Genomic DNA, 25,429 nt, shown 5'->3' on the forward strand with positions numbered 1-25,429 from the left:
TGATTCGTCTTTATACAATACGACAAATATATAAATAATTTCTTACACTATCGTGATTTTTCACTTTGATATCTCCACCAAAACAATTATTTACAAAAAACACAAAATGCATGTTTTGAACCCTTTATTAGTAGCAAACAAAATAAAAATTAATCAAACTCTTCTTTCTTAAAAACCTTATTCTTCCTTCTTATGATTTTCTTCGATAGAATGAATGAAAAAAAAGTGTTCGTGTCTAGAGATGATAATTGAGCGGGGTAAGGCAGAGCAAGTTCATTTTTTTTTCTCAGGTATTTACTTCCTTTTCTTCTCTATTAATAAATGCTACTTTTTTGTTCATTTTTGTTTGTTAAATAAATTTAAAATATATATTTTTAGTTTTACTCGTCATTTATAGGTTATTAAGAGAAAAATATTTTTTAAAAAATATTTTATTCTTAATATTAATTATTTATAGACCTAAGACTATATATTAATTAAATGAATATTATAGTAAAATATTCATATTTATTTTATTTTATTTTAAAGATACAAAATTCAAAATTAACAAGTAAAAGTGAACGAAGATATTACTATTGTTTTTTTCAATATTATCAAAACTTCTGTTTACAAAATTCACCACCTGCCTTGGCCTATTCAATTTCTAGCAAAATTAATTTTGCCCTGTCTTGCTCCGTCTCGTTTAAGTCTTTTCTTAATTGTTATTTTTATTTGTATTGTGATTTTCGTAGTTGCAATTTTTAATTTTTGAGGAAAGGGTTTGTCCCTCATTACATATATAATTGTATATGTTGTAATACTTTAAAATAATTCTACTATTTCTAGTAGGAATAACCTTTTTCATGCTAGCTAAACATAAAATAATAACTTTTGTGAAACGTTAAAAGGGTGAAAAGGTTTTTGATAGAGTGGGATCGTTTGGAAACTTTTTATTTTAACGTATATCCTTCCTTTTGAATTAAAAGCACGCAAAGAAGATAATTATTATTATTATTATTATTTTTTGTCCTTTTAGCCTTGGCAATCAAAAATGTGAAATTGTAGTGAAGATTAACAAAGCCACTAAGATACTGATTTTGGCCTTCTATTCACTATTGATAGAAATTGGGACGGAGTTAAGTGAATGCAAGTGGGCTCATTTGAATTTTTTCGTAAAAAAATTGAATTATGTATGCAAGTAGTAAAATGATAAATTTTCTTAGCTTTTTTTTTAACGTATTTATTATTTTATACTTTAAATATTTTAAATAAAATTTCTGACTTTTCGACTGATAAAAGCGTAACACACAATACTAAAGGTACTCCTATACATCTTTTCATTCTTTCATACAATAATATAATGCAAGAATTTATATACTATATGTGCTATTATTTATAGGTTTCATTGGATGAGATCATTCCTCGATAATATTGTCTAATCTGCATTTATCTTAATAATATTGTTTGTATTTTTTTTAATATGCAGTTTATTCAAGGGTCCATTTATATTCAATGTGATACAAGCGTCCTCAAACTCATTTCTACAATATTTTTGTTTAAATATCTCATGATAAATTGAGTCTTTTCTACAAATCAAAATATCGCGCAATAAATTGAATTTATTCTATTACTGTTAACATCTCATTATAAATAACTTTTTTCTACTATTTCATTTAGTAAAAATATTGATGAGTTCTTAAGTTTTCTTCTCCACAATTTTTATAAGCACTTATCATTTATTCGTCTTTCTTTTTTTTTTTTTTTACTTTTTTAATACTTATGTGTTTGAGTCGAAGCAAGGTTTTGCAACTTTAAATCATATTTGGATTGATCATGATGCAATTCAATATAGATAACAGTTTAGTTTTTTATTTTTCAGGTATGATGGTTAACTTAGGAGATATAAATACTTTTATTATATAGTAAATCTTTATCTTTAAAGTAAAGTATATCACTTAAATAACATCAAATTTGTAAGATTTTCTAACCTCAAACTTATAAATGGTTACTTTATGTGTGTTTTGACTTTCCTCCCTTTATTTTATAGCACAGCCGAAGTTTAATAATATGTATCATTTGTAATAAAAAGATTGTATTAAATATTTTAAGATAAATGCACAAACACACGTTTTTAGAAACTAGATTTTAAAAAAAATACAAATACATAAAAGAGAAAATTAAGCTTTTGACAAATCAGACGTCCGAATACGGACCCTCGTATAGTATCTTCCCGCGTTAAATCGCCGGTCTCTCTCTTTCTTTCTCCCGGCTTGATCGGAACCTAATCGGAAAATTCCACAACCGGCCAAAGGTTCCGACGCGCCGCCTTATCACAGTAGAGAGTAATTCGCATTGTAGACACTTCTACATCTTTTTCTCTCGTCGGCGAAGATGACGAAACAGCCAAACGCCGGTGGCGGGGAAGAGAACGCAGCGGCGGCGACGCCGGCGGAGCATAAGAGCAGCTCCGGTGTGAATCCGGATCAAGGTCCGAAACCGGATCCGCAATGTGTGCAACAGGACTATACTATTACAATTGCCTCTGTAAATGAGAATCAAATTGGTAAAATCGAAAATGAAGGCATCAAATCGGCGAACAGTTTGAATAAATCGAAGAAATCGGTGCATTGGAGCCAGGAATTGGTGACGGAGTCGTCGGTGCAGAGAAAAACCGGTAACCGGGGATCGAATCCTTACTTAGCTCATTCTCCGGCTCCGGCCAACAATTCTGCTTCCGTCAATATCAAAAGTTAGTATCTTTTTCACACACTCTCTCTATATATATATACACGTATACATACACGTAAATGAATTATACATATTGAGAACAGGTCGAAAATTTAAATTTTATGAGTTCAATCTTTTTAAGTTTTTTAAAGCAATGGGTTGATACCTACTATTTGTTGCTATCTTAGTGAATTTTTATACATAAATTTATGTTGCGCGTTAAAAAGTAGATAGAGTTCAAATGAACTCCATGTCTATTTGTTGCATCATAAGCAAGGTTAAAATTATATATAGTACGTTGTATTGGCTTTGGCAACTTATTGGGTTGCGGGAGGAGAAAAGCGGACGTAGGGGCTCGGGTCGGGGCGCAACGAGAGAGTCATTCCATTTAGGGCGAGACAAAATGAGCAGGCACGGGCGATCTAGTGTCCTAGCCATTGGTCAGACGACTACTACTTCACTTATTATTTTAGCATTAGCTGCTTATCCTAAAATAGAATGGGATGGAATAGAAAGAACGCGAACCTCTAGGGCTGTAGAGTCGTTTTTTTGAGGATAGGCTTGTGAAGAAGCAAACTTAACCCCGCCCCGACCGGCAGCTGCTAGGTTTCCCTATCTCTTCTAAACTTTTTCGATCTTCGGCTCAAGCTGTGTGAGGCAAAAACCCGTCCCATGTACAGTTTGGAGGTCAAGCCCAACCCTAGCAGTAAGGGTGCGGCTTGACTTCTTCATGTATTTACTTCTTCATATTTTTGAATCACCTTGATAAAATTTCTGGCTCCGTCACTGACTGCATCTGCCACTAACTGTGAGGATATAATTTTCGTTTGTTAGATAAAATGGAGAATGTCAAAGATGTACTTGGTAGATGGAGAAAGAAGGTTGGTGAAGCAACAAAGAAGGCAGAGGATATTGCTGGCAATACATGGCAACACTGTAAGGCTTCTTCTTCTTCTTCTTTAATTTTATTTTGAGCTTTTCCCAGTTTCTCTTTTGCGTACATGGACATCGTATTCAAGGAATTATGAGAATTAGAAGTGCTAACTCCCATGGCCATTGTTTGGGACGGTGGGATGTACGTAGACCTTACCCCCTACCTTTGCAGATGCAATAACTTTAATTTTCTTTCGTTGACTTGTATAGTGAAAACGAGCCCTAGTATTGCTGATGCTGCCTTAGGAAGAATTGCTCAGGGAACAAAGGTTCTGGCTGAAGGTGGTTATGACAAGATATTCCGCCAAACATTTGAAGCAGATCCTGAGGAGCAACTTCGGAATTCATTTGCATGTTATTTATCGACCTCAGCTGGACCAGTAATGGGAGTGTTATATTTATCTACCGCAAAGCTTGCATTTTGTAGCGATAACCCCCTTCCCTACTCAAACGAAAACAAGACTGAATGGAGCTATTACAAGGTACATCTCTGTTTATTTATCAGTCTCCCGCGGTTATTTACTTTAGATTCCTAAAGATGTTCAATCGTTTGCTTCAAATGTAACTCATTCCTTATAAACTGCTCATTTGCATTTTTACCTCTACTCAAAAGGAAGTTCCTAAGTCGCTTCCACTTCCTCTCTTGGCAAATGACAATACCTTCCTACCTGTTTTACTTACTCGTAGATCTGATTTCTTGTTCGTTTTGGATACTTATGCATCATTCATTACATACATTGTCATTTGAGGAACCGTATTTTAACATTTCCGTTTGTTTACTATTGATACGAGCAGGTAATTATCCCATTGCATCAGCTTAAAGCAATTTATCCTTCGTTGAGCAGAACCAATTCGTTAGAAAAGTACATCCAAGTTATCTCTATTGACAACCATGAATTTTGGTTTATGGGATTTCTAAATTACACTGGTGCTGTGAAGTGCCTGCAAGACGCCCTACAAGCACACACATTGCAGGTCGTGTGAGGCGTGTTTTATGAGATGATGGCGTGCTTCGCGATGCCAAAAATGTCACCTTCATACATCTGGTTGCCATTGCAGAAGATTCTGAAGGTTTATTTATACCAACTCAGATTCCTTGGCAACACAACAGATTATGTTTCTGGTTTGTGTTGTTTTGCATTGATGAACTTAAATTAACAGTTTAACAATGCATACAGAATCTTGAAGCACTTATATATTTACATATATACATCTTTTATCATATTAACTACTCTCTCCGTTTAATTTTACTTGTTATGTTTCGATTTGCTACAGTCAATTTGACTAATGTTCAAAGTTAAATTGAATTAGATTTATTTAAAAATTAGATGTTTGAATACTATATGAATAATATTATAAGCTGCAATCCATTCTCATATTAATATGAAGGAAAAAAATACATTATAAAATGTTAATCAATGTTCATACAGTTTGACTCTTGAAAAGTAAAACATGACTAGTAAAAGTGAATGAAGAAAGTCGCGGTTTGATGATGTAATTATACCTAAGTGTCACAACGGTATAACTACTCACAATTGTACTCAAATTCAAAATCTCATGTGTCTTGCCAAACAAGCCCTAAAAGGTTGAAGATAATGATGCACCTTCAACCTTTAAATCTTAAATCGATCTCTAACCCATCCATTAGTAATATTGTTCGTCTTTTTGTCGCGATATCATAAAAAACATCATTAATGTGAGGATAGATTACACGCAAGTCTTACTATTATTTCTTTAAGGTGAGGTTATTTTCGAAGGATCATTGACTTAAACAAATCAAAATAGTAATTAAAAAAAAAAAATGGTAGTGGAGAAAAATATGACAACTAATAGCATAAACAATGTGTAACATATATGCAAGGTACCCTAACAACAATAAGGCGTAGTCACCTAAACACAGTAAACCACATATGACGTCAAATATCAAAATCCACTGATTACATGAATAGGCTAATACTACACTTGACACGGTACTCTATATTACTACCAAACCAAATACATAAAAAAAATAAAAATAATACGACATCTCTCAACTACCTACTAGCATTCTACACTTATTTGTTGGCCTTCATACCCTCCTAGCTAACCTCATGTTCTGTCTAATCACTTTTCTCCAATATTTCTTCCACCTATCTCTACCTCTCTTCGATCCCAAAATATTCAACCTCTCACACCTTACCTTTCTCCAATACTTCTTCAACCTACCTCTACCTCTCTTCGACCCCAAAATATTCACCTCTCACACCTCCTTACTAAAACATTCGTAAATCTCCTCTTCACATGTCTAAACATTTCAGTCTCCCTTCCCTCAACTCGTTCACCGAAAAGCCACTTAAAAAACCACTTTTTGGAAGGCTATAAACTTAGTATTAAACTACACTCAAAATGGAAATATATTCCAAAAATAAAGGGGAAAATCATTGTTTAACTTTCTTTTTTTGTCCCCTCAGTTTATACAAAAACAAGCAGAAACTTTTTCTACATTATTCTTCCAACTTCTACACATTTTACTTTGACAAATGGAGTCGCTTTCGCCGGCGATCGGATCAACTCCGATTCGACCGTCGACGACTATTTCCGGCGAAAATGAGCTACTCATCAGCTCCGTCAAGTCGATTAAGATGCCGCCGGTAGCTCGCCTGAAAATGAGAATGAGAGTTGCAGCTCAATCAAGTAATTTCGTCGTCCCTAACAACATCGATTTCAGCGATCCGGATTGGAAAGTGAAGTATGAGAGAGAATTCGAGTCTCGTTTCAATATTCCTCACATCACTGATGTATTTCCCGACGCCGTTTCGTATCCTTCCACTTTCTGTCTCAAAATGAGGTATTTTACTCAGTACACTCTGTTTTAATTTATCTGATTTTGCTATTTATTGTATTCGTCGTTCCAAAATAAGTGTCATTTTAGCTCATTTAATGCTAAAAATAATATATCGAAGGTGTACTTTACTAAATTACCTCGGTTTATTAGATGTTCGATAATTGAGGAGTATTAAGTAGAAGAAAGTTATACAAGAGCATAGTTGGTAAAACATATTTACTCGGTGTCAATTTATGTGACGCCCTTTGATTTGTAGCTAGAAAGAAAGTAAAAACTTGAAATTTGTAGTTTAAATTATTCCTCGATCATTTGCGTCGTTATAAATAATTTCATTAGGGGTAAAACAGTAATTTTAAAGTTAAATTGTTTTTGAATATAGAAACGTGCATTGGTTTGGTACAGAATAAAAGAAAAGCATAAGTTAAATTGTTTCCAAACATAGAAAAATGCATTCTTTTGTTACGGACTAAAAAAAAAGTGTCACATAGATTGACATACGGTCTTGAATTCCACATTTTATTTTTTGGCTCAAGTGACACTTATTTTGGGACAGGGGAGTATTGAGCTTTTTTAGAACAAATGTCATATGCATGGATTTGAATTTTCAGCAAATTGAAAAAAAAATACAAACTTTAAGGTTAAATTGAACATATTTTCAAAAAAAATGATTTTTTTTTGTGCAATTTCTTCTTTTATAATTTTTGCTATTGTGAATTGTCGATACCTCTGTTATTTTATTTATCTTTTCTCATTTTTCTTCATTGAAATGGCGTATAAATGGCTTGGTTTGTTTGTAGAATTGAGAATAATGGTAAGTTGTTTGCTACTCTAGTTGAGTTGAAAATTGGAATTATATCTAATTTTAAAATGATAAAGAATGTGGTAGCCAAGAGATACCTCGATGATAATCAACATCGATTCCTCACATTACTAACTTTAGTGCAACAATTGTGTTACAGAACTCCAGTCACTGAGGATTTTGCACAAGGATATCCTTCAGATGAAGAATGGCACGGATACATCAATAACAATGACAGAGTACTTCTTAAAGTAAGCTTTGTTTCCTTATAATTTAGCGTAGCTCGTCACACACTGATTGCCCGTTGCCAGTTGATTATAGTGACAAAAGGCAACATTTTGGTGAATTCGATGTCCAAATGGACTAAGTTCACTTCTAAAAACATAATAAGATTCTCACTTGAGTTTGCACTCCCACATGATTTGCGGGTAAAGGATTCGTTCAGAATCGTTATAAAGCTTATTTTATGTATTGTCAGATATGCGTACCGTTCAGCAGTGAAATCTCAAATACTTGGGTATTTCTTCAACCTAGATAGATGTGGAAAAGTTTCGCTCTTTATTAGTTAAGGTTTTATGTAGTGTTTAACTTGGTAAATATTGAGAATTTTGCTTCTAGGATTATGAACCCTTTTTCTCTATTGAATTAGATAAATAAGTCAGGCATTGTTTTGGATCAGCAATCCCCAACTAGCTTGGCGTTGACGCATAGTAGTCGTTAAAATGAAACCTTCTATAGATGGCAATTTCAAACTTTCTAGGCAGAATAGAGTTTCATGTCTCGTATGGACAAGTTTTGATTGAGAGAAGAGAGTTCAAACGCCAAAATTCCAATTTTGAAGTTGCAAGTACATTTTTCTATGTTTCCCTTTGATTCGGAGCTCAGAGTACATTCTTTAGTGAGGTTAGATGGGGCCACAACATAAGCTGGAGAAACAATAATTTGTTTGTATACTTGTCTTGTCTTTGAGAGTCAATGCACCTTATGATAGCAAGATGATTCTTTGTCGCGAAAGAGCAAACAGAACACTCTCTGTGTATGAATAAACAAACACATTTATTTTTTCTCAAAAAAAATAAACAAACACATGTTTTTCTTTTCGTTGCATTTTAGTTATTTCCTGCCAATCCATTCATGCTAAGTTCTGTTATTTTTCAGACTATTAATTATTCCTCTCCGACTTCTGCTGGTGCTGAGTGCATTGATCCCGATTGTACATGGGTAGAGCAATGGTAAGCTTCTTTATAGTTTGCTGTAGCAACAAGTTACATGGCAATGATTTATGTAAATATGGCCTATACTACACAGCCTCAATGCTAAGCTGCACCTGTGCTTCAATCATTCTGATACTGAAACTAAGGATCTAAGAATCCATTTTCCTTATCAAAACTAAGGAGCTAAGAATCCTTTAAGCAAAAAAGAAAATATTAGGCTTTATTGAATTCTTCGGAAAGTTTTTAATGTCTATTTATAAAATAAAATCTTACAGAACAATATAGTTTGTTAACTTCTTGAAAGTGATTGTGTCTTTAGACATATTGAACATCAACTTGTAGAGGTTTTACAGTCTTGCCAAGAAATTTCAACTCTGACGTGAGATAAAATGATTTTAATAAAGGAATTTAGTTCGAAATTTGTAGCTTGTTGCCCTTAGAGGTTGTAAATATGTCATTGATCTTGTTTAGGGTTCATCGTGCTGGTCCTCGAGAGAAAATATATTTCAAACCAGAGGAGGTGAAAGCAGCAATCATAACCTGTGGTGGACTATGCCCAGGTCTTAATGACGTTATTCGACAGGTCTTAACATATACTTTGTTCTTTTGCTTGTTCTTTTTTTAGAAAACAATTCAGTCATGTTATTTCAATGTACAACATTGATGTATTGTCTATTTATTTCTAATGATTGCAGATAGTTATCACCCTTGAGATATACGGTGTGAAGCAAATTGTGGGGATTCCATTTGGGTACCGTGGGTTTTCAAGCGATGATTTAGCTGAAATGCTAGTAAGTTGCTTCGTATTACTCCCTATGCAGATTCTCCTCGTATTGGTTAGAGTTTAGTGCAAAAGACTTGAATCTTTCATGAATTATTGTGGATAAAGTCTTGATTTTTAGGAAAAATATACTTAACAGAAATAATATTTAGCAATAAGTCGTTGTATGTTTCATTACCAGTTATCCAGGAAAGTGGTTCAAAATGTTCATCTTTCCGGTGGAAGCTTGCTAGGCGTATCACGTGGAGGACCTAAAGTTTCTGACATTGTGGATAGCATTCAGGTTCTTGACTGGCTCTATAGTTTACTTGCACCAGAATTATCATGCTGGCTTTATCTACAATTCACTTCGTCTTAATTTCAGGAAAGAGGAATAAACATGCTCTTTGTGATCGGTGGAAATGGTACACATGCTGGCGCAAACGCAATTCATGATGAGGTTGTCGATTGTGGCCTCTATATTTGTTAAGTTGGATTATGTTAATCTTAACCAGGAATGGGCGTGTAGCCGAAAACTCAGTAGTCTCCAATGGTATAACTTTGAAGTAATGATGTCACTTAGGTAGTATAACTTTCTTTTGTGTACTTGATGTGCAGTGCCGTAGAAGACGTATGCAGGTAGCTGTAGTTGGTGTGCCAAAAACTATTGACAATGATATTATGCTTATGGACAAAACATTTGGTTTTGATACTGCTGTTGAAGAAGCACAGAGAGCCATTAATTCTGCTTATATTGAGGTACTACTTTACAGTCCTGCTATAAGTTTTGCATCCCCTTGCGTCTTTCCGCTTAAGTATTTCAAAGTTTACTCCTCCAGAAGGTATATCGCAGTATCTGTACAAAAAGATTGCTCATTTACGTTGCAGTCACTGAAGCAATCATGGATCATAACTCTTCCCTGAAATCTATTTACTGTAGGCACATAGTGCATATCATGGTATCGGAATTGTGAAGTTGATGGGTCGTAGCAGTGGTTTTATAGCTATGCATGCATCACTAGCTAGTGGACAGATAGACATATGCTTGATTCCAGAGGTTAGTCTAATCTCGATCAGTTGGTATATAACCGGTTATGTTTAAGGCCTTCTCAATAAGATCATGTCGATTTGATCTCAGGTGCCGTTTAATCTGCATGGGCCTCATGGTGTGTTGCAGCATCTAAAATATCTGCTTGAGACAAAGGGATCAGCTGTGATTTGTGTAGCAGAGGGGGCCGGGCAGGTTAGTTCTACTGTATTTTCTTGTCTCTGTTGCAATGAGACATAAAATAAGTAATATTTGTTATATATCTAACAGTCCAAAAAGATCGAAAAAACTATTAATTACTACCGAAAATGAAGAATTGTACTAGGAAGGGTGAAAATTACAGACCATCGGCTTTTGATATATTATCTACTGGAGAACCACAGCATACCGATTTTTCTTTACTCTTTACTTAAAGTTGTAAACAATCATTTAGATGTTTCCAAGTTTGTCACCGTTTTGTCATTTATAGTTGATTCGAGCAATGAAAACAGAAGAAATACTTCTGGATTTTTATATTATTTAATTGCTATCTTACTAAACCTTCGTGTAGGATTTCCTCGAGAAAACCAATGCAAAGGATGCATCTGGAAATGCTGTACTTGGAGATATTGGTGTTCATATACAACAACAGGTTTGTGGATGGCAAGCTACACATTTATGGGATTATTTACTAGATATTTGTTGGCTAGTTTTACATGTACATGCGAGTTGCGTACACCTTGGTTTTAAGGAGCTTCGATACTCTTCTTAATTTTCATCATATTTAAGAAGTTAAAGCTACTAATTTATCAAAACAGAAAAAAAAAGAAAAAAGTTCAAGCAACTTAATTGAATCACTTGTAAGGTCCTCTTGTATCTTTGTCCAATATGAGCGTTACACAATCATTTGTTCATAGTTCACTTTGTTTCCAGTTTCTGTCTTCTCCATCTTTATGCTTTCTCCTCTGACTATTGAGGGAAAGCTATATAATGCCCTGTTGATCAATTTGAGAAGTGACCATGCATGTGCACATTCCTCCTCCTATTTATCGAGAAAAGTTACGATGGTGTGCTTGCTTTCTTATAGATCAAAAAGTACTTCAAGGAGATTGGGGTTACAACTGATGTTAAATACATTGATCCTACCTACATGATCCGTGCATGCCGTGCAAATGCATCAGATGGAATTCTCTGTACTGTACTAGGTCAAAATGCTGTAAGTCCCTCAACCTCACTTAATACTTATGAAAAGACTTTCTTGATGTTTGTTGTTTTACAAAAGACAAATTGCTTTCTGTTGTTGAGTTATTCGAAAATTTAACCAATGCTCGGTTGTTTGATAGGTTCATGGTGCATTTGCTGGATATAGCGGGATCACAGTTGGTATATGCAATACTCATTATGTGTACTTTCCAATTCCAGAAGTCATTGCTCAACCCAAGATCGTGGACCCTAACAGCCGCATGTGGCATCGTTGCTTAACATCCACAGGCCAGCCAGACTTTCTTTGAATTAAAAATACGCAGCTCAATTTTTTTGCATGAAACTTGCAAGTCTATTAAAGGAGCAGGGAGCCAGATTGAGAAAACTCATGGCATTGCCCTGTTCCCAACTGTTAAAAGGAATAATGCAAGAACATGGGATTCCTCAATTTTTTGTGAAGGTACATACCCGTTCAGAAGGGTATACGTAGTACTATGTTGCTCGGATCATCCAAAAATGTTTAACACACCAGTGTCAGATCCTCCAAACGCACAACTTTTGTAGGATTTGACACACACTGGCATTATTTTTGACGAGTCTGAGCAACATAGATGTAGAATAAAGCTATCTTAGAGACCCTGAGTTATGCATTTTTCTTTGTTCCTTCACAACGCGATAAACCATTCTTCTAATAGAAGAAATTCTTCCTTGTGAACCATTTGACGAAGAAATAAATACCACTTATTTAATACGAGTATTACATCGATGTATCATTATAATTTATCATGACCTGCATTTTGATTGAAGTATGTATGAGGTACATTTAATATATAACTAGCAGACTGTTGTACATTTCGTCTGAGTATCTGTATCATTTACAGATTAATCATATCTAAGTGTTTGCAGATGATCTGAAATCTGTATTCTTGTAGGTGAATATCAGCTTTACGTTTATTATTATCGATTAACAGGCAGGGACCGCGATTCTTGTGGTCCTTTTCGACACTGATTGACCCTTGAGTAAGTGAAATAGCCTACCTTGTTTTAATTTTGCTTGTTGATAGCATTCATTGTCAATATATCTCACTTACAAAGAATTATTTTCTTGAAAGAATAGAACCACCCCTTAGCTATCAAAAATGTGGATTGAATTAATCAAGATCACAAAGCAGATAGATATCGTACATCGAATGAAATAAACTAAAAAAAGGTATCAAGATGTGTTACTTTGTACTGGTCTTAAGACAGGGAGAAAAGTGAAGTTATTGTTAGTAGTTGTTACCATAGAGAATGGGAATTTAACAAGTCCCAAGATATTACTTTGTACTGGTCCTTAGCAGCCCCCATTTAGCAGCCAAGGTGAATAAAAAAGAAACATAAAGACTGGTCAAACACAAGCATATGTTATCCTGACAAGTGATTAATAGTGTTTGTTAGATTCATTTATACTTTTCTTACAACTAGGAGCTTTAAAACTTGCCAATATAGGATGTGATGTAGTGGTGAAACTATTTCACCCTTAACCAGACGTTCAAATTTGATTGCTAGATATGGAGAAAATCATATTGGGAGTGCTACTCCCAAATGGGCCCTACAATTCGTGATCCGAATTTAGTCGGAGTTCCAATGCAGGCTTCGGATACTTCTGGGTAGGAAACCAAATAAAAGGAGCTTTAAAACTTTCCCTATTGAAAGCCTAAAGTTTTTTCTGTTACTCACTTGATATCCGATATCACTTTGAATTTTTGATTGATTAGAGTTCACATTGTGTATGATTCGTTAAAAGGGAAAGCGTTTTCTATCATGATTTTTTCTGTTTTCAAGATTTCAATTCGAGATTTCTAAGTTAAAATGAATGAATCATATCCATGTACCACGACCCTTAACAACATATCTAGTGTATTTTCACAAGTTGAGTCTGTGTACGCAATTTAGAGAGGTTGTTTTCGATAGATACGCGGCTCAAGTGGCGTTACAAGGACCCTTCAATGGTAACAAAATCCTGCCATATTCCCCACTAACTAAAAATTAAAATTTCTGTGCAGGTTATATTATTAAACAAAAAACACTTCCATTTTAAGATTCTGTCCTCAAATCCATATGAATAAACAAAGGAATCCAAACTTAAACTACTAAAAGCGTTTCTGAATTTCTTGGGTGGGTGGGTGGGTGTGGGGGGGGGGGAGGGGGGGGACCTTTAAACATCTCATAGAAAAGTCCTTGTTCTTGGATACTGCGTTTTAAAAAAAATACTCCATCCGTCTCAAATTAAGTGTTGTCTTAGCAAAAGTATATCCATTAAGAAATCGATAAACATAATTTATAGTTAGAAAAACATACTTAATTTTGTCTTAAATTCTTGAGGTGACACTTATTTTGGGACGATGGGACGATGGGAGTAACTATCATCAAGAATGATATTAATTGTACAAAATTGAGGGTGATGGCTTGGGCTGCTAAAAGGACAATTGTCCTATCTATATATGTTAAATTTCTCAACCACCCAACCAAAATTTTGCAATTGTAGTGTTTGTTGTTGAGATTTGTTAGCAAATAAATGAGTGGTGAGGGACCAATGCAAGCAAGGCATTGCACTTCTTCTAAAAGTATTTGCTAAGGCGCATTGATTTATAATTTGTTCTTATAAAGTTTATGTTATGAAGTTGAAATATTGTATACCTAACTAGGTTTACTTTAATATTAGGAGGTCGACATAGAGCTTTTCAGAAGAGTTTGATGATGGTTATGTTGTTGTTGTCAGAATAACGATCTTATTATTCGAAGTTGAGTGACAAAATTAACTATTTCACATAGTTTAAAGATAAATAAGATCATTTCACATGATTTAAGATCAAATTTGATCGTTTTCACATTTGATGGTCAACTCAGATTTTATGTACTCAATCATAAATGCATCGATATTCAATGTTATAATTTTTGTATTAATGGAACTTCACCATAAATATGTGAAATTGACATGGCATTTCTTGATATGTTATTCTTCACTTTTTTTAAATGAAGTTAGATATTCATTTAAAAAAATACTAATGTCCAATTCCAAGAAATACAAAAAGTTAATGAAGCTTTTATGTAGTAATCCTATAAAGCTAATTGTAGCAATCATAACAAGATTGAAGTTAGTTTGACATTCAACTTGACCATTCAACAAGATGTATTTGCAATTTCAAGGCACTTGTTTTTGGGTTCTTTCTTGGAACTAATTCATCTAAATTAAAATAAAACATTGTCCAATATTTTTATTTGTCATATTTCGTTTTTTGATAGTTAAATTATATAGACTTTGATCAATATTTTAGGATGTATATAGTCTTTGTGTTGAGTTCGATTGAATCAGTAGCTAAATGGTTATATCTTTCGAAATTAAGATTTAAAATTTATTGACTCTAAATTAATTTTCACTAAACTCATAGCTCATTTTAGTTATTAGATTCTTGATTAAATAAACTTCACATGTTTAATGACTTTTCTAAAATAAAATAAAAATATATAGGATCGAAAGGAAAAACTACTAAATTCATCTAACACTCCAACTCGCACCTTATACGGTTAAATTTTGTTATATCAATACTTTACTATAATGGTTTGATTTTCTTAAGAATCGATTTTTTATGTTATATTTTACTTCTTTATAACATTGTTTTACATATAACAACAGGGACATTCATTATATCATAATCTTTGTAAATTATCCTTCTATAACAGTCATATTTAAATATTGTGTAATAATATTTTTTAAGAAATATATTATGTATAAAAATAAAATTACCTACTCTTTCTATTGCTTTGGTTAGAAGGAAAGAGCACTTTTCTTTTTCGTGATTTACAAAATTATTAAACTAATTTTTGTATACTTTAATTTATAACAACTAAATGAAATCTAAATGTCAAATATCAATATACATACATAACTATCTCATTATAGCTGTCATGAAATTTTTATACAAATTATTATCACTATAACGATGTTTGACTGAATTGTAGCTCCACCGACCACACAGAAGCAAAAGTTTTATTTTATTTATTTAATAAAATAATTCATCTAGAGGCTCTTGAGTTTTGACCATGCTTAGCTGTTTTTGGTCAGTCAAAACTCAATTAATTATACATTAAATTTTACCATTAAATTTTTACTGTCTTTGTCTTTATATATGCAAAAGTATTCTTATGTTTTGTTTATAATAAGCAATTTAATAATAAGTAGTATAGAAAATATTATCACTTGTTGGTCTGACAATAGTATGCTTTCGGTAGTACATTATTAATTCTAATTAAAAAAAAATTACCCAAAATTTTTTATTAAGAGTAATGGGTAAAAATAATTAATTTTGACAGTATATTATCTTATCTTATCATAATTATAAGTATTATTTATCTGCGGAATAAGGTGAAGAACGTGTTAGGATTTGAACTATGATAATCGAGTTATTGAAGATCTACGTTTGAACTAATAAACTAAATAAGAAAACTCGTTTTAACATAGAAAACTTGATGATCGCAATCTTTAAAGCATCTATGTTTTTTTAGGTCTCACGTTCGAACGGATTTTATTAGATGGATTGTGAATTTCTATTGATGGACTAATGGATTAATATTTAGTAAAGTATTAATTAAGTGAGACGATTAAAGAAATAAACCATAATTAAAACAAATATACTTTTATCATAAAAATTACTTATTAAAATCTTAAAAATATATAATAAATTTGGACCAATGTATTAATTACACCTTTTTTTTTAGATCATTTAAGATAGACACATCGTCAATCTTTCACGTTTAATTTGATGGATACGAGGACTTCATTATAATCACATTGTAAAATGACAGCTCCAACTTATTCAACATCATATGTATTAATTGCGGTTTTAATAATTTAGAGTTCGAAAGTTTAGAATAAATATAATATTATTAAAAAAAACTACAATTTAATTTTAATTTCTTAATAATATGAATATGCATGTAATTTGAGTGAAAAGCCTCTGAACTAAGGCATATAATAAAGTCACTATAAAAAAATTTTAGCTAATGGATGAGATCGATCCTTCACCTTAACCAAAGATTTCAGATTCAAGTTTTGAGAATGAGTAATTCCTAATTAATGTATTTCCTTTTTTAATAAGTCATACACGACTCAAACTAGTCAAGTCGATGAATATCGAATACCGAATAATTACATACACATATTAATAATTTATGTTTGTTTTGCCTAGGTAAAAGGCTGCAAAATCAACTAGGTTTTTGAAACATAAAATTTTGAACCAAAAATCTAAGAAAAAATATATTGGATGAATTTTTGTGTGAATATTTACAACTGAGAAAATGAACAGAAAGAAAGGAACAATCCAAAAGCATTTAAAATAATTTATTTTTCACATTCAATTCCCAAGGTTTCTTATGCTTCAGATATCCCTTTCTTTATTTTATTTTATTATATAAAAAATAATATTATTTTTTAAATAAAAAAAAAACTCAGTGAGTCAGTGTTGTAAATGAGCAAACCAAGATGTTGACCAGTCTTACTCACTATCTTCCATTTCTTATTATTGCCAAAATATTTTTTTCTAATAAAATAAACATTACTCTTACACAACTTATAATGATACTTTTATAAACTTACAAAAATATATATTTTATAGCACATATACTAGATACGTATATTTGTATATCTAACAATTATGATAGAGTGATAGTGAGACTCTCCTAAAAGAGACGATAACAAGTATCTGAAATACATATATGACATGAATATATTGTATATTATTCTCCGTTTATACAACATGTATTTTACTTATCTTTCACCATTCACACACAATTAGCTTTACATACATCGTGAAGATACATACGTTAAATTCATTTGATCAAACATGCAATTGATGTCATCGCATACATACACATACGTTCAATTTTTATTTCGAAAACACACACATAATATATGTATGTGTATTTTAAAAGAATATAACTGTATTTTGAAAAATAAAAGAATCTTGCTATATACTCCCTCTGTTCACTTAATATGGGGTGTTATACTAAAATGCACATATTAATTATTACTTTTCAATAGGTGTGAAACGTCATTGTGAACAAGTAAAAATAAACTGAGAGAGTCCACAAATTTCTCAAAAATATATTTTCTATTGATGTAAGTTAAAATTTAGACACGTGGCTATTGGTCAAACGAAACGGATTTGGGTCATAGTTAGTGGGCCCAATATTGCCAATTCGGATCCCCAAAAAGTACATACAAGGCAATCATTACCGGAAAACGACTAAACGGCGTCGTATTGTTCATTTGTTTGATTAATAATTTTTTGTACTCATATAAATAACCAAATATTTAAAAATTATTTATGCCAAAATTTTGATGATATTGTTATATCATATTCATGTGGGATAACAATTACGAAATTAGGTAATATCGAGATAAAACAATCAAAAGATAAAAACAATTTCATAAATGAGTCTGTAGTTGATTGGTCAAATCCCTTTGTCCAAGTAATTGAGTTGAAGTTTTGGCATAAAACGGAGTGAGCCCTTCGAGTATTTATAATTCTAGTGGCATGACATTATTTTTGAGGAGTTATACGACAGTCAAGGGTTTCAAACTTAACGATGACAACTAAACATGAGGGTTGCGTTTGTTGCGAAACTTAACCCAATACCTTACGGCATGACCTGATGACAGTCATGCATCATACTATTTTCTTTTAAGAAATTGTTTTTTGTTTTGTTGTATAACAATAACTGCATATCTAGTGTAGTTTACAAGTAGAATTTAAAAAAACTAATATACACATTTTATTTTTACTTCTATAGATTATGAAGGGTGCAAGAATATATATAAAACTGCAAAATAACAAAATACATCACGATAAAATGACTAGTGCATATAAACTTTAAAATTTTGAAATGTCTTGCTATCCATATGTAATATGACAGAAAATGACCATGATCTATCAATTTATTCTGTGCCAATAATGCAACAAAGCTTTAAAATTTTGATTCAAATTATGGATCTTATCAATTGAATGGGGCATATATGTCCCTCTCTGTCGATCAAAATTTACTCGCATCGAGTATTTATATCAAACGAATAAATATTTGATAAGTATTTGTATGTACACCTATACAACTTAACTAATGTATATGTTTAGTACATGAAATCACTTAATCATAGTAAATTAAGTTGATTTGATGTAAATACTCTATATGAATAAATATTTATCATGAATATTGAACGTTTGGTAGGTGAAATATATATACTCTCAACCAAATACAGTATAAATTATCTCAAACTTAATCTTGTATTGTGATATCTCGTCTTATCCCACCTAAATTGGGACTATTTAATCCGACTTCTCAGATGGAATTAAGTAGTCTAGAAATTATAATCTCAGAACTATAATTTCATAATAATTTAATAATGACCTTAAATTTTGTGGTGAAAAAAAAAACTAAAATGATACAAAACAGTAGTTATTTGCAAAGAGGAAACCAAAAATCAGTTGAGATCCCTACTTGTACAATTTTGGCGAATACATTTGTGGTCGTTTAGTTATTGGAATTTTGAAATTAATTTTGGTACAAAGTTTGGTAATAATTTATATGTTGTATTTGATGGACATTTTGTAGTGTACCACCAAAGAGTAGTATAGTATAATGTTTTAATAATTAATAATTGATAGAGTTTAGTACTAGTAGTTTCAGTACAAAGTTTGGTAATAATTTATGTTGTGTTTGGACAAAATTTCAGACTATGGATTTGAATTTGTGAACTACCACAATCAAACTTTCGTCCTCTAAGTTTGAAGTATGAACGTGTTATATCCAGACCTTTGGATATGAAGTTTTGAACTGTCAGATACTAACTTTCACCTTCAAGTCTGAAGTTTGAACGTGTTATACTTTTTTTTTTTCATACTTTTGGATATGAAGTTTTGAACTATCATATACTAACTTCCACCCTTAAGTCTAAAATTTGAATGTGTTATACTTTTTTTTTCTTCAGATTTTTGGATATGAAGTTTTGAACTGTCAGATACTAACTTTCATCCTCAAGTCTGAATTAAACAACATTTTAGATTTTCGAGGCAGTAAAAAGTACTCTGTAAAATTCAAGTATGTTTTAAACAGTGGTCTCAAGAGGTTAATTTTGATACCCACCTGAAATATAACAAGATGATTGAAATTCTTCACTCTTAACTTAAGATTTTAATTTTGAGCACTAAAATGGAGAAATTCTTGATATGGAGAAATAATTGAGATCTTTTCACCCTTAGAGGGTCGTTTGGTTACGCGTTTGTTAATGTAGGAATTATTTATGTTGTAGATGAAATGACACAACAACTTCAAAAAGAGGTATCATGATGGATGCTATTTGCATATGACTAATATTGATTAACAGGACATGCAGTGGAGTTAATGAGATTTGGAGACAGACCCTACAGTTTAAAGATTTGAAATGCAAGTTCAGTGTGAAAGTAAGGATTGATACACAGGTGATATTAGAGGAGGTTTCAAGTAACTTAGGTCAATAATCCAAAAAATGAAGAGATTGACGATGATGTCACGCATCATGCAAGAGTGGGGTGGATGAACGAGGCCTCACATTTGGTACCCTTTGTGATAAGAATATGTCATCGAAACTTTTAAAAAAAAGCTATTTCTAGAGTGGTTGTTTGACCAATCATGTTGTATGGGATAAAGTGTTAGTTAGTTAAGAATTTACTTGTTTAAAAGAAGGAGATAAGTTAAATGTATGTGCAGGCGCATTAGGAGAGATAAGATGATGAATGAAGATATACGAGACAAGGTGAAAGTGATATCAGTGGGCAATGATGGACAAGATGCAAAAATGAATAAAGTTGGAATGATCCGGACATGTACAGAGGAGGAACATGGATGCCCCGTATAAGGTACGAGAACGGTCTACAATAATAGATCTAAAAAGAGCTAGAGTAGACAAGTGAAAAGATAGAAAAAGGTGATTAGATATAATAAGACACATCTCCATCACATCTAAGACGCAACCCAAAATAGAAAAAATATGATGATCAAGGATTAGAATATAGGATTAATAGGTAATCGAACGATTCTCTTTCTTGAACAACCTCTTCACTTCTCACAAAATAGGGATAAAGTATACATACATCCACTTGTTGTTGATAATTAATAATAAAGGAATTGTTGTATAATGTTTAACAATAAAGGAAACCATTATACATAAATTTCTTAGTCTAAAATAGTTTTTTTTTTATCTTTAAATAACTTAATCTCTACATTGATAATATACATACTTATTCAGCATCCTATATAGTAATAAATAGAGATCCAATTTGCACAACACGATGCAACATTATATTATTAACAAAAATGAAGATCAAAAGGACTTTTTTTGGATGTTTTATTCCATAGTACCATGAAAATACATCTCAATTTCACTTCACTTCACTACATAATAGAAATAATAAAACAATACCACCGCTTAATAACCTCCACTAACTATACTACTTTAACCTCCAAACCCTTTCTCATTCTATATATTTTTCATTTGAATTTTTTTTTAAAATTACCCAAAAAAGGGAAGAGAATAAACTCAAATCTTTCTCCTCAACCTCCTATTTTACTATGGTTGTTGACAACTCAGGATTATTATTAACAGCTGGTGACAATTCTTTTCATGCTAAAAACATGGACCCCCACCCCCCACCCCTTCTTTTCCTCAATGCTTTTGTGACTTTTAAAATCACCACACCAACAAATTTTCCATTTAGCCAAAACTCATTGGACTTTTAGGACCTCTAAAAACTAATAAAAAAGATTTTAAAAATTTAAAGTTGATGACTTCATGAGATGATGTTTGTGTCAAGCTTCCTCCTTTTTGCATTTTGACATGAAGGAACTGTTCCTTCACCACTTTTATAGCTCAAACAAGCAGCTTCCAACACCCCATTGGGAGTTTGAGGTACTGATGTTGCTGCTGCAGTAGTAGCACTAGTCCCACTAACCAATGTCAAATCTTGGATCAGTTCAAGACACTTCATCACTCTGTCCTGCAATATCACAAGAATGAAAAAACAATGAAGCCCCACATCAATAAACTAATGATATAAAAGTTCAATGCATCAAGAATCTAGACTAGTGGCGCAAGGTTCGAAACTCGATGGATGATGAGTATGACTCTTTAACAATGTTTGAGCTCGTGACGTGCACCTAATCCACACGTTAATGGACAACATTTAACAGTATGACTCTTTAGTAATGTTTGAGCTCGTGACGTGCACCTAACCAACATGTCGTGGTTGTGCTTTCTCCACTAAAAGGAAGTGTAAGGGGGGCAAGAATCAAGAGTTTTTATATCAGTGAGGGGCACTAACTCAAAATCTTTCACCTTTTCAACTTGTATGGAGAAGCAAGACATTGCCTTATCAATGTCTTTTGCTTGTGGCCTTTCCCATGAAACCGACATTGCCACTGCTGCTGCAATTTCAGAAGGCCTGAATTCCAAGAAGTCAATACCTGCATTCAATTTTCCCAACCAAGAACTGGATCAAACACTTGATGATTTTTTCAGGATCAAGAAATGGTACAACATGTAACTCGGACTCGGCGTGTGTCAGATCCTCTAAAAGCTATGTATTATTAGAGGTTCCAAACAGCAATATCTTTTGAGAATCCAAGCAACATAGATTCAAACGATATCCAAAAAGACTCGAAAGATTGTGGTGAGAGTATAACCTTTTATTATGCTTAATATTAGCTGAATTGATCTAGAAACCAATCGCATTGATGGGAATTCATCAAGATTCATCTTTCTCATAAAATAATCAATGAATGTGCAAGGTGTAAAAGCCTGCATTCTCCATCTCAATGTGCTCAACACCAAAAGTTCCATTCTTTGTATTGTTTTGCCTTCAAACAAAAACTTAGGCTCACCTACCTGTTCCCACAAACAAAACAACTCAAGATTCACTACAAATATTCTAATTCAAGAATACAACAACAAACCGAGTGTGTTCCCCGAAAGTTTGTTTCTAATAAACCCACAACTCAAGGAAAAAACAATCCAAAGCAGTTCGGAAAAAGAAATAACGAGAAAGTTGAATAAAAACAAGTTCTTGAAATGGACATTTTGTATTCACCTGTAAATCAACAGTCAAAGGAACATTAATTTCTTCCATTTTGACAGCAAGGGATAAACAGGCTACAGCTAACAATTGAATTGTCCAAACTTTACCTCTCTGTAAACCATTCATAAGAAAAAAAGTAATTTAGCAGAATGCAGAGTAATCAACCAACATTGAAAAGTTCAAACACAGAGAAACAAAGTGTAAGACAAAATTGTATAAAGTAGACTTACTGGCAATTCATACAAAGACAGAAACCTATCAAGGTAATTTATTGACAAACAAAAACTCAGCTCTCCAAATCCATAATGCACATGAGCCTGCAAATCACATAACACAAAAAAACAAATCACTAAAATATATATGTCCCCACTAATCAATGTAAAACAACATAGACGGTGTAATCACACAAGTGAGGTCTGGTACGACAATCAAGGCAACAGAAACAACCAATAGAAATAGAAATCTAAGACTATTACTAAAGCAACCAATGGGAAAGCAAAACACTTGACTACCTACTAACAAATCCACATTTTCAAGTAAAATTCAAGAAAATGGCATCAGATATAGAAAAAGACTCTATTATTAAGAAAGAACTAGAAACTCAATGAGAAAACCAAACATTTACCAAACAAAGGGTATAAGATTAAGATTGAGATTAATGCAAAACATAAAGTTGATCAAAAAGGAAATGATCAAAAGCATATAGTTAACCTTCCAAATCCAATTAACAGCTTCTCTTCTATGATTCAAATCCAAATCCCCAATTCTCAATCTCTTAAGATAATCATCTTCTGGTAAAAATACTTTTTCCCTTTCCATCATAACACAAAAGCTTTCTTCACTTAGACTTGGCAACAAATCAATCAATGCCACTGATCTGCCATAGTCAAAGCTCAAAACTTTACTCTTTTCTTGAATTTTTTGGTCATTATTTGCCAAAGAATCAAGATCATCAAAGCAAAGATTCTTAGTTTCTGTACAAAGTAGCAAATCATTACTGTTTTCACCCATTTTAAGAACAAAAAAAACCAAAAAGATCAAAACTTTGCTATTAAAACTAAAAACCCTTTAATCAAAATCCAGTCTTTACAAGATTCAATCCCATTTTCATGAAAAAAAGCCAAAAAAAAAAATCCCACTAACACCCTTTAATCAAAATCCCTCATTTTTTCAAGATTTCTAAAGATTTTTGCATGTAACCATTAGCATTTTTCTTATCATTTTTTGGGTTTTTTTCTAATAAAAACACAGAGAAAAAAAAGGGGAAGAAGAGTACATAGAGAGAGAGAGTATAATGTGAGGTTTGGACTGTTTTTTTCAAGAAGAGAAAAGAAAGGTTTATGTAGGAAATGGATTATATGTGTTTAGGGTAAAAAAGGAATTTTGTATGAGAATTGTGGATTATACCTCATTAATTAATTTAACATAAATAACAATAAAAAGTGAGTAGAAAAAAAAAGTAAAAAATTATATTCCCTTTCGTCACAATTTATGTGATATTTTTTGTGTTAAAAGATTATATGTTAACTGTTAAGTATTATTATGAGTCATGGTTAGATAGGCTATAATCTTAATTTCAGAGTGTGAAAAATGTCACGTAAATTAAAATTGAAAGAATATAAAAATTAGGTAAAATTCATGAATAGTTATTTTTAGTGATTGTAATTGAAAAATAATCATTATCCGAAAAAGTCAAAAATTACAAATAAAATTTTAAAATAATTATATAATTTGAAACTTCATAATAAAATTATGATTTTTTTTTTATGACATGACCAAAAAGTGATAGGTAATCACTCTTTTTACATAAAATTACATGTATATACAAAAATAACAAATTAATAGAAACAAGATTGTTTTTCCCAAACTTTTTAGGAGTACAATTTATTATTTTGCTTTTTTTTTTTTGAGGAAGGAAAAGGAAAAAGAATTATTGACTAGACCAAGTGAGCCAATGATGATGTAATAAGTGATTCTTATACACTTTTATAGAAAACTTAAATGATTTTACATGGAATATATATATCCTTTTTTGGATTTGTTTTCTTTTTTTCAATTTAGGATAAAGTATTATTGATATGCACTGTATTAGAAAAAAATAATCTAATTTGAATATTAGTATTACAATAAATTATTTGCTTAAAAATATTTCACATTTTTATAAAAACAGTAAGTATTTTATTTTTTATTTATTGTTTTGCTTCTTTTTTTCCTTTGAGAAAGGAAAAGGAAAAAGAATTAAGATAATTGACTAGAGCAAGTGAGCTAATGATGATGTAATAAATGATTCTATTATTTTAAAGAAAACATAAATGATTTTACATGGAATAGATATATTTCCTTTTTGTGAATTAGTTTCTTTTTTCAATTTAGGGTAAAGTATATATTGATATGTTGATTATTTTTTTTGAAATATTTAGATATACTGAATTTTTTTCCGAATTTGTCGTCTTATTTTAAATTTAGAGATACTGAAACTTCTCTAGAAGATGTTGTCTCATTTAAAATTTGGAGATATTGAAAATTTTCTCGAATATGTCATCTTAGTTTGAATATAAATGTTTCAAAATTTCTCTAAAACATAACGTCTAATTATAAATATAAATATACTGAAACTTCTCTAGAATACGTCGTCTTATTTTAATTTAGGGACCTTTAATTTACAAGTTTAGTGAAAGATAAATTATTTAACACTTTTCTTTTTCACTTTTTTTGTTTTGAAAACATAATAAATTTATTGCTAGTCAAGATTAGTCATTAATTGTTCCTATGATTAATTAAATGGACACACATAAATGTAACAACAAAGACTTTTATGA

At 31.8% G+C, this 25,429-nt stretch overlaps 4 protein-coding genes across 4 annotated transcripts in view; 2 read left to right on the top strand and 2 right to left on the bottom strand.

Moving 5' to 3' along the window:
* The window catches only part of LOC125845221 (histone H3.3), a 202,057-nt gene extending 201,750 nt beyond the window's left edge, over positions 1–307 (bottom strand). Inside the window, exon 1 of the mRNA XM_049524681.1 lies at positions 303–307. The gene's annotated coding sequence lies outside the window, so the exon portion shown is untranslated. The remainder of the gene's footprint in view (positions 1–302) is intronic.
* Positions 308–2,185: 1,878 nt separating this feature from the next.
* Positions 2,186–4,869, top strand: LOC125844317 (GLABRA2 expression modulator-like). The gene is made up of 4 exons (XM_049523607.1): positions 2,186–2,728; positions 3,541–3,642; positions 3,850–4,121; positions 4,435–4,869. The coding sequence occupies exons 1-4, from the start codon at positions 2,371–2,373 to the stop codon at positions 4,621–4,623; spliced, it is 921 nt and encodes a 306-aa protein (XP_049379564.1). The 5' UTR covers positions 2,186–2,370; the 3' UTR covers positions 4,624–4,869.
* Positions 4,870–6,100: 1,231 nt separating this feature from the next.
* LOC125845035 (ATP-dependent 6-phosphofructokinase 5, chloroplastic-like) lies at positions 6,101–12,226 on the top strand. The gene is made up of 13 exons (XM_049524428.1): positions 6,101–6,466; positions 7,423–7,513; positions 8,421–8,494; positions 8,948–9,059; positions 9,172–9,267; positions 9,439–9,540; positions 9,622–9,696; positions 9,855–9,995; positions 10,177–10,293; positions 10,375–10,479; positions 10,835–10,915; positions 11,351–11,479; positions 11,607–12,226. Exons 1-13 carry the CDS (start codon positions 6,159–6,161, stop codon positions 11,772–11,774), a joined length of 1,599 nt encoding a protein of 532 aa, XP_049380385.1. The 5' UTR covers positions 6,101–6,158; the 3' UTR covers positions 11,775–12,226.
* Positions 12,227–20,853: 8,627 nt separating this feature from the next.
* On the bottom strand, positions 20,854–23,877 carry LOC125844308 (cyclin-D4-1-like). Its single transcript, XM_049523596.1, has 6 exons — positions 23,322–23,877; positions 22,841–22,927; positions 22,623–22,721; positions 22,219–22,420; positions 21,872–21,999; positions 20,854–21,533 (listed from the first exon to the last, which is right to left on the bottom strand). The coding sequence occupies exons 1-6, from the start codon at positions 23,619–23,621 to the stop codon at positions 21,327–21,329; spliced, it is 1,023 nt and encodes a 340-aa protein (XP_049379553.1). The 5' UTR covers positions 23,622–23,877; the 3' UTR covers positions 20,854–21,326.
* Positions 23,878–25,429: the final 1,552 nt, after the last annotated feature.

This window comes from Solanum stenotomum, chromosome 11, assembly GCF_019186545.1.
Source record: "Solanum stenotomum isolate F172 chromosome 11, ASM1918654v1, whole genome shotgun sequence".
In the NCBI taxonomy this organism is placed as follows: Eukaryota; Viridiplantae; Streptophyta; class Magnoliopsida; order Solanales; family Solanaceae; genus Solanum; species Solanum stenotomum.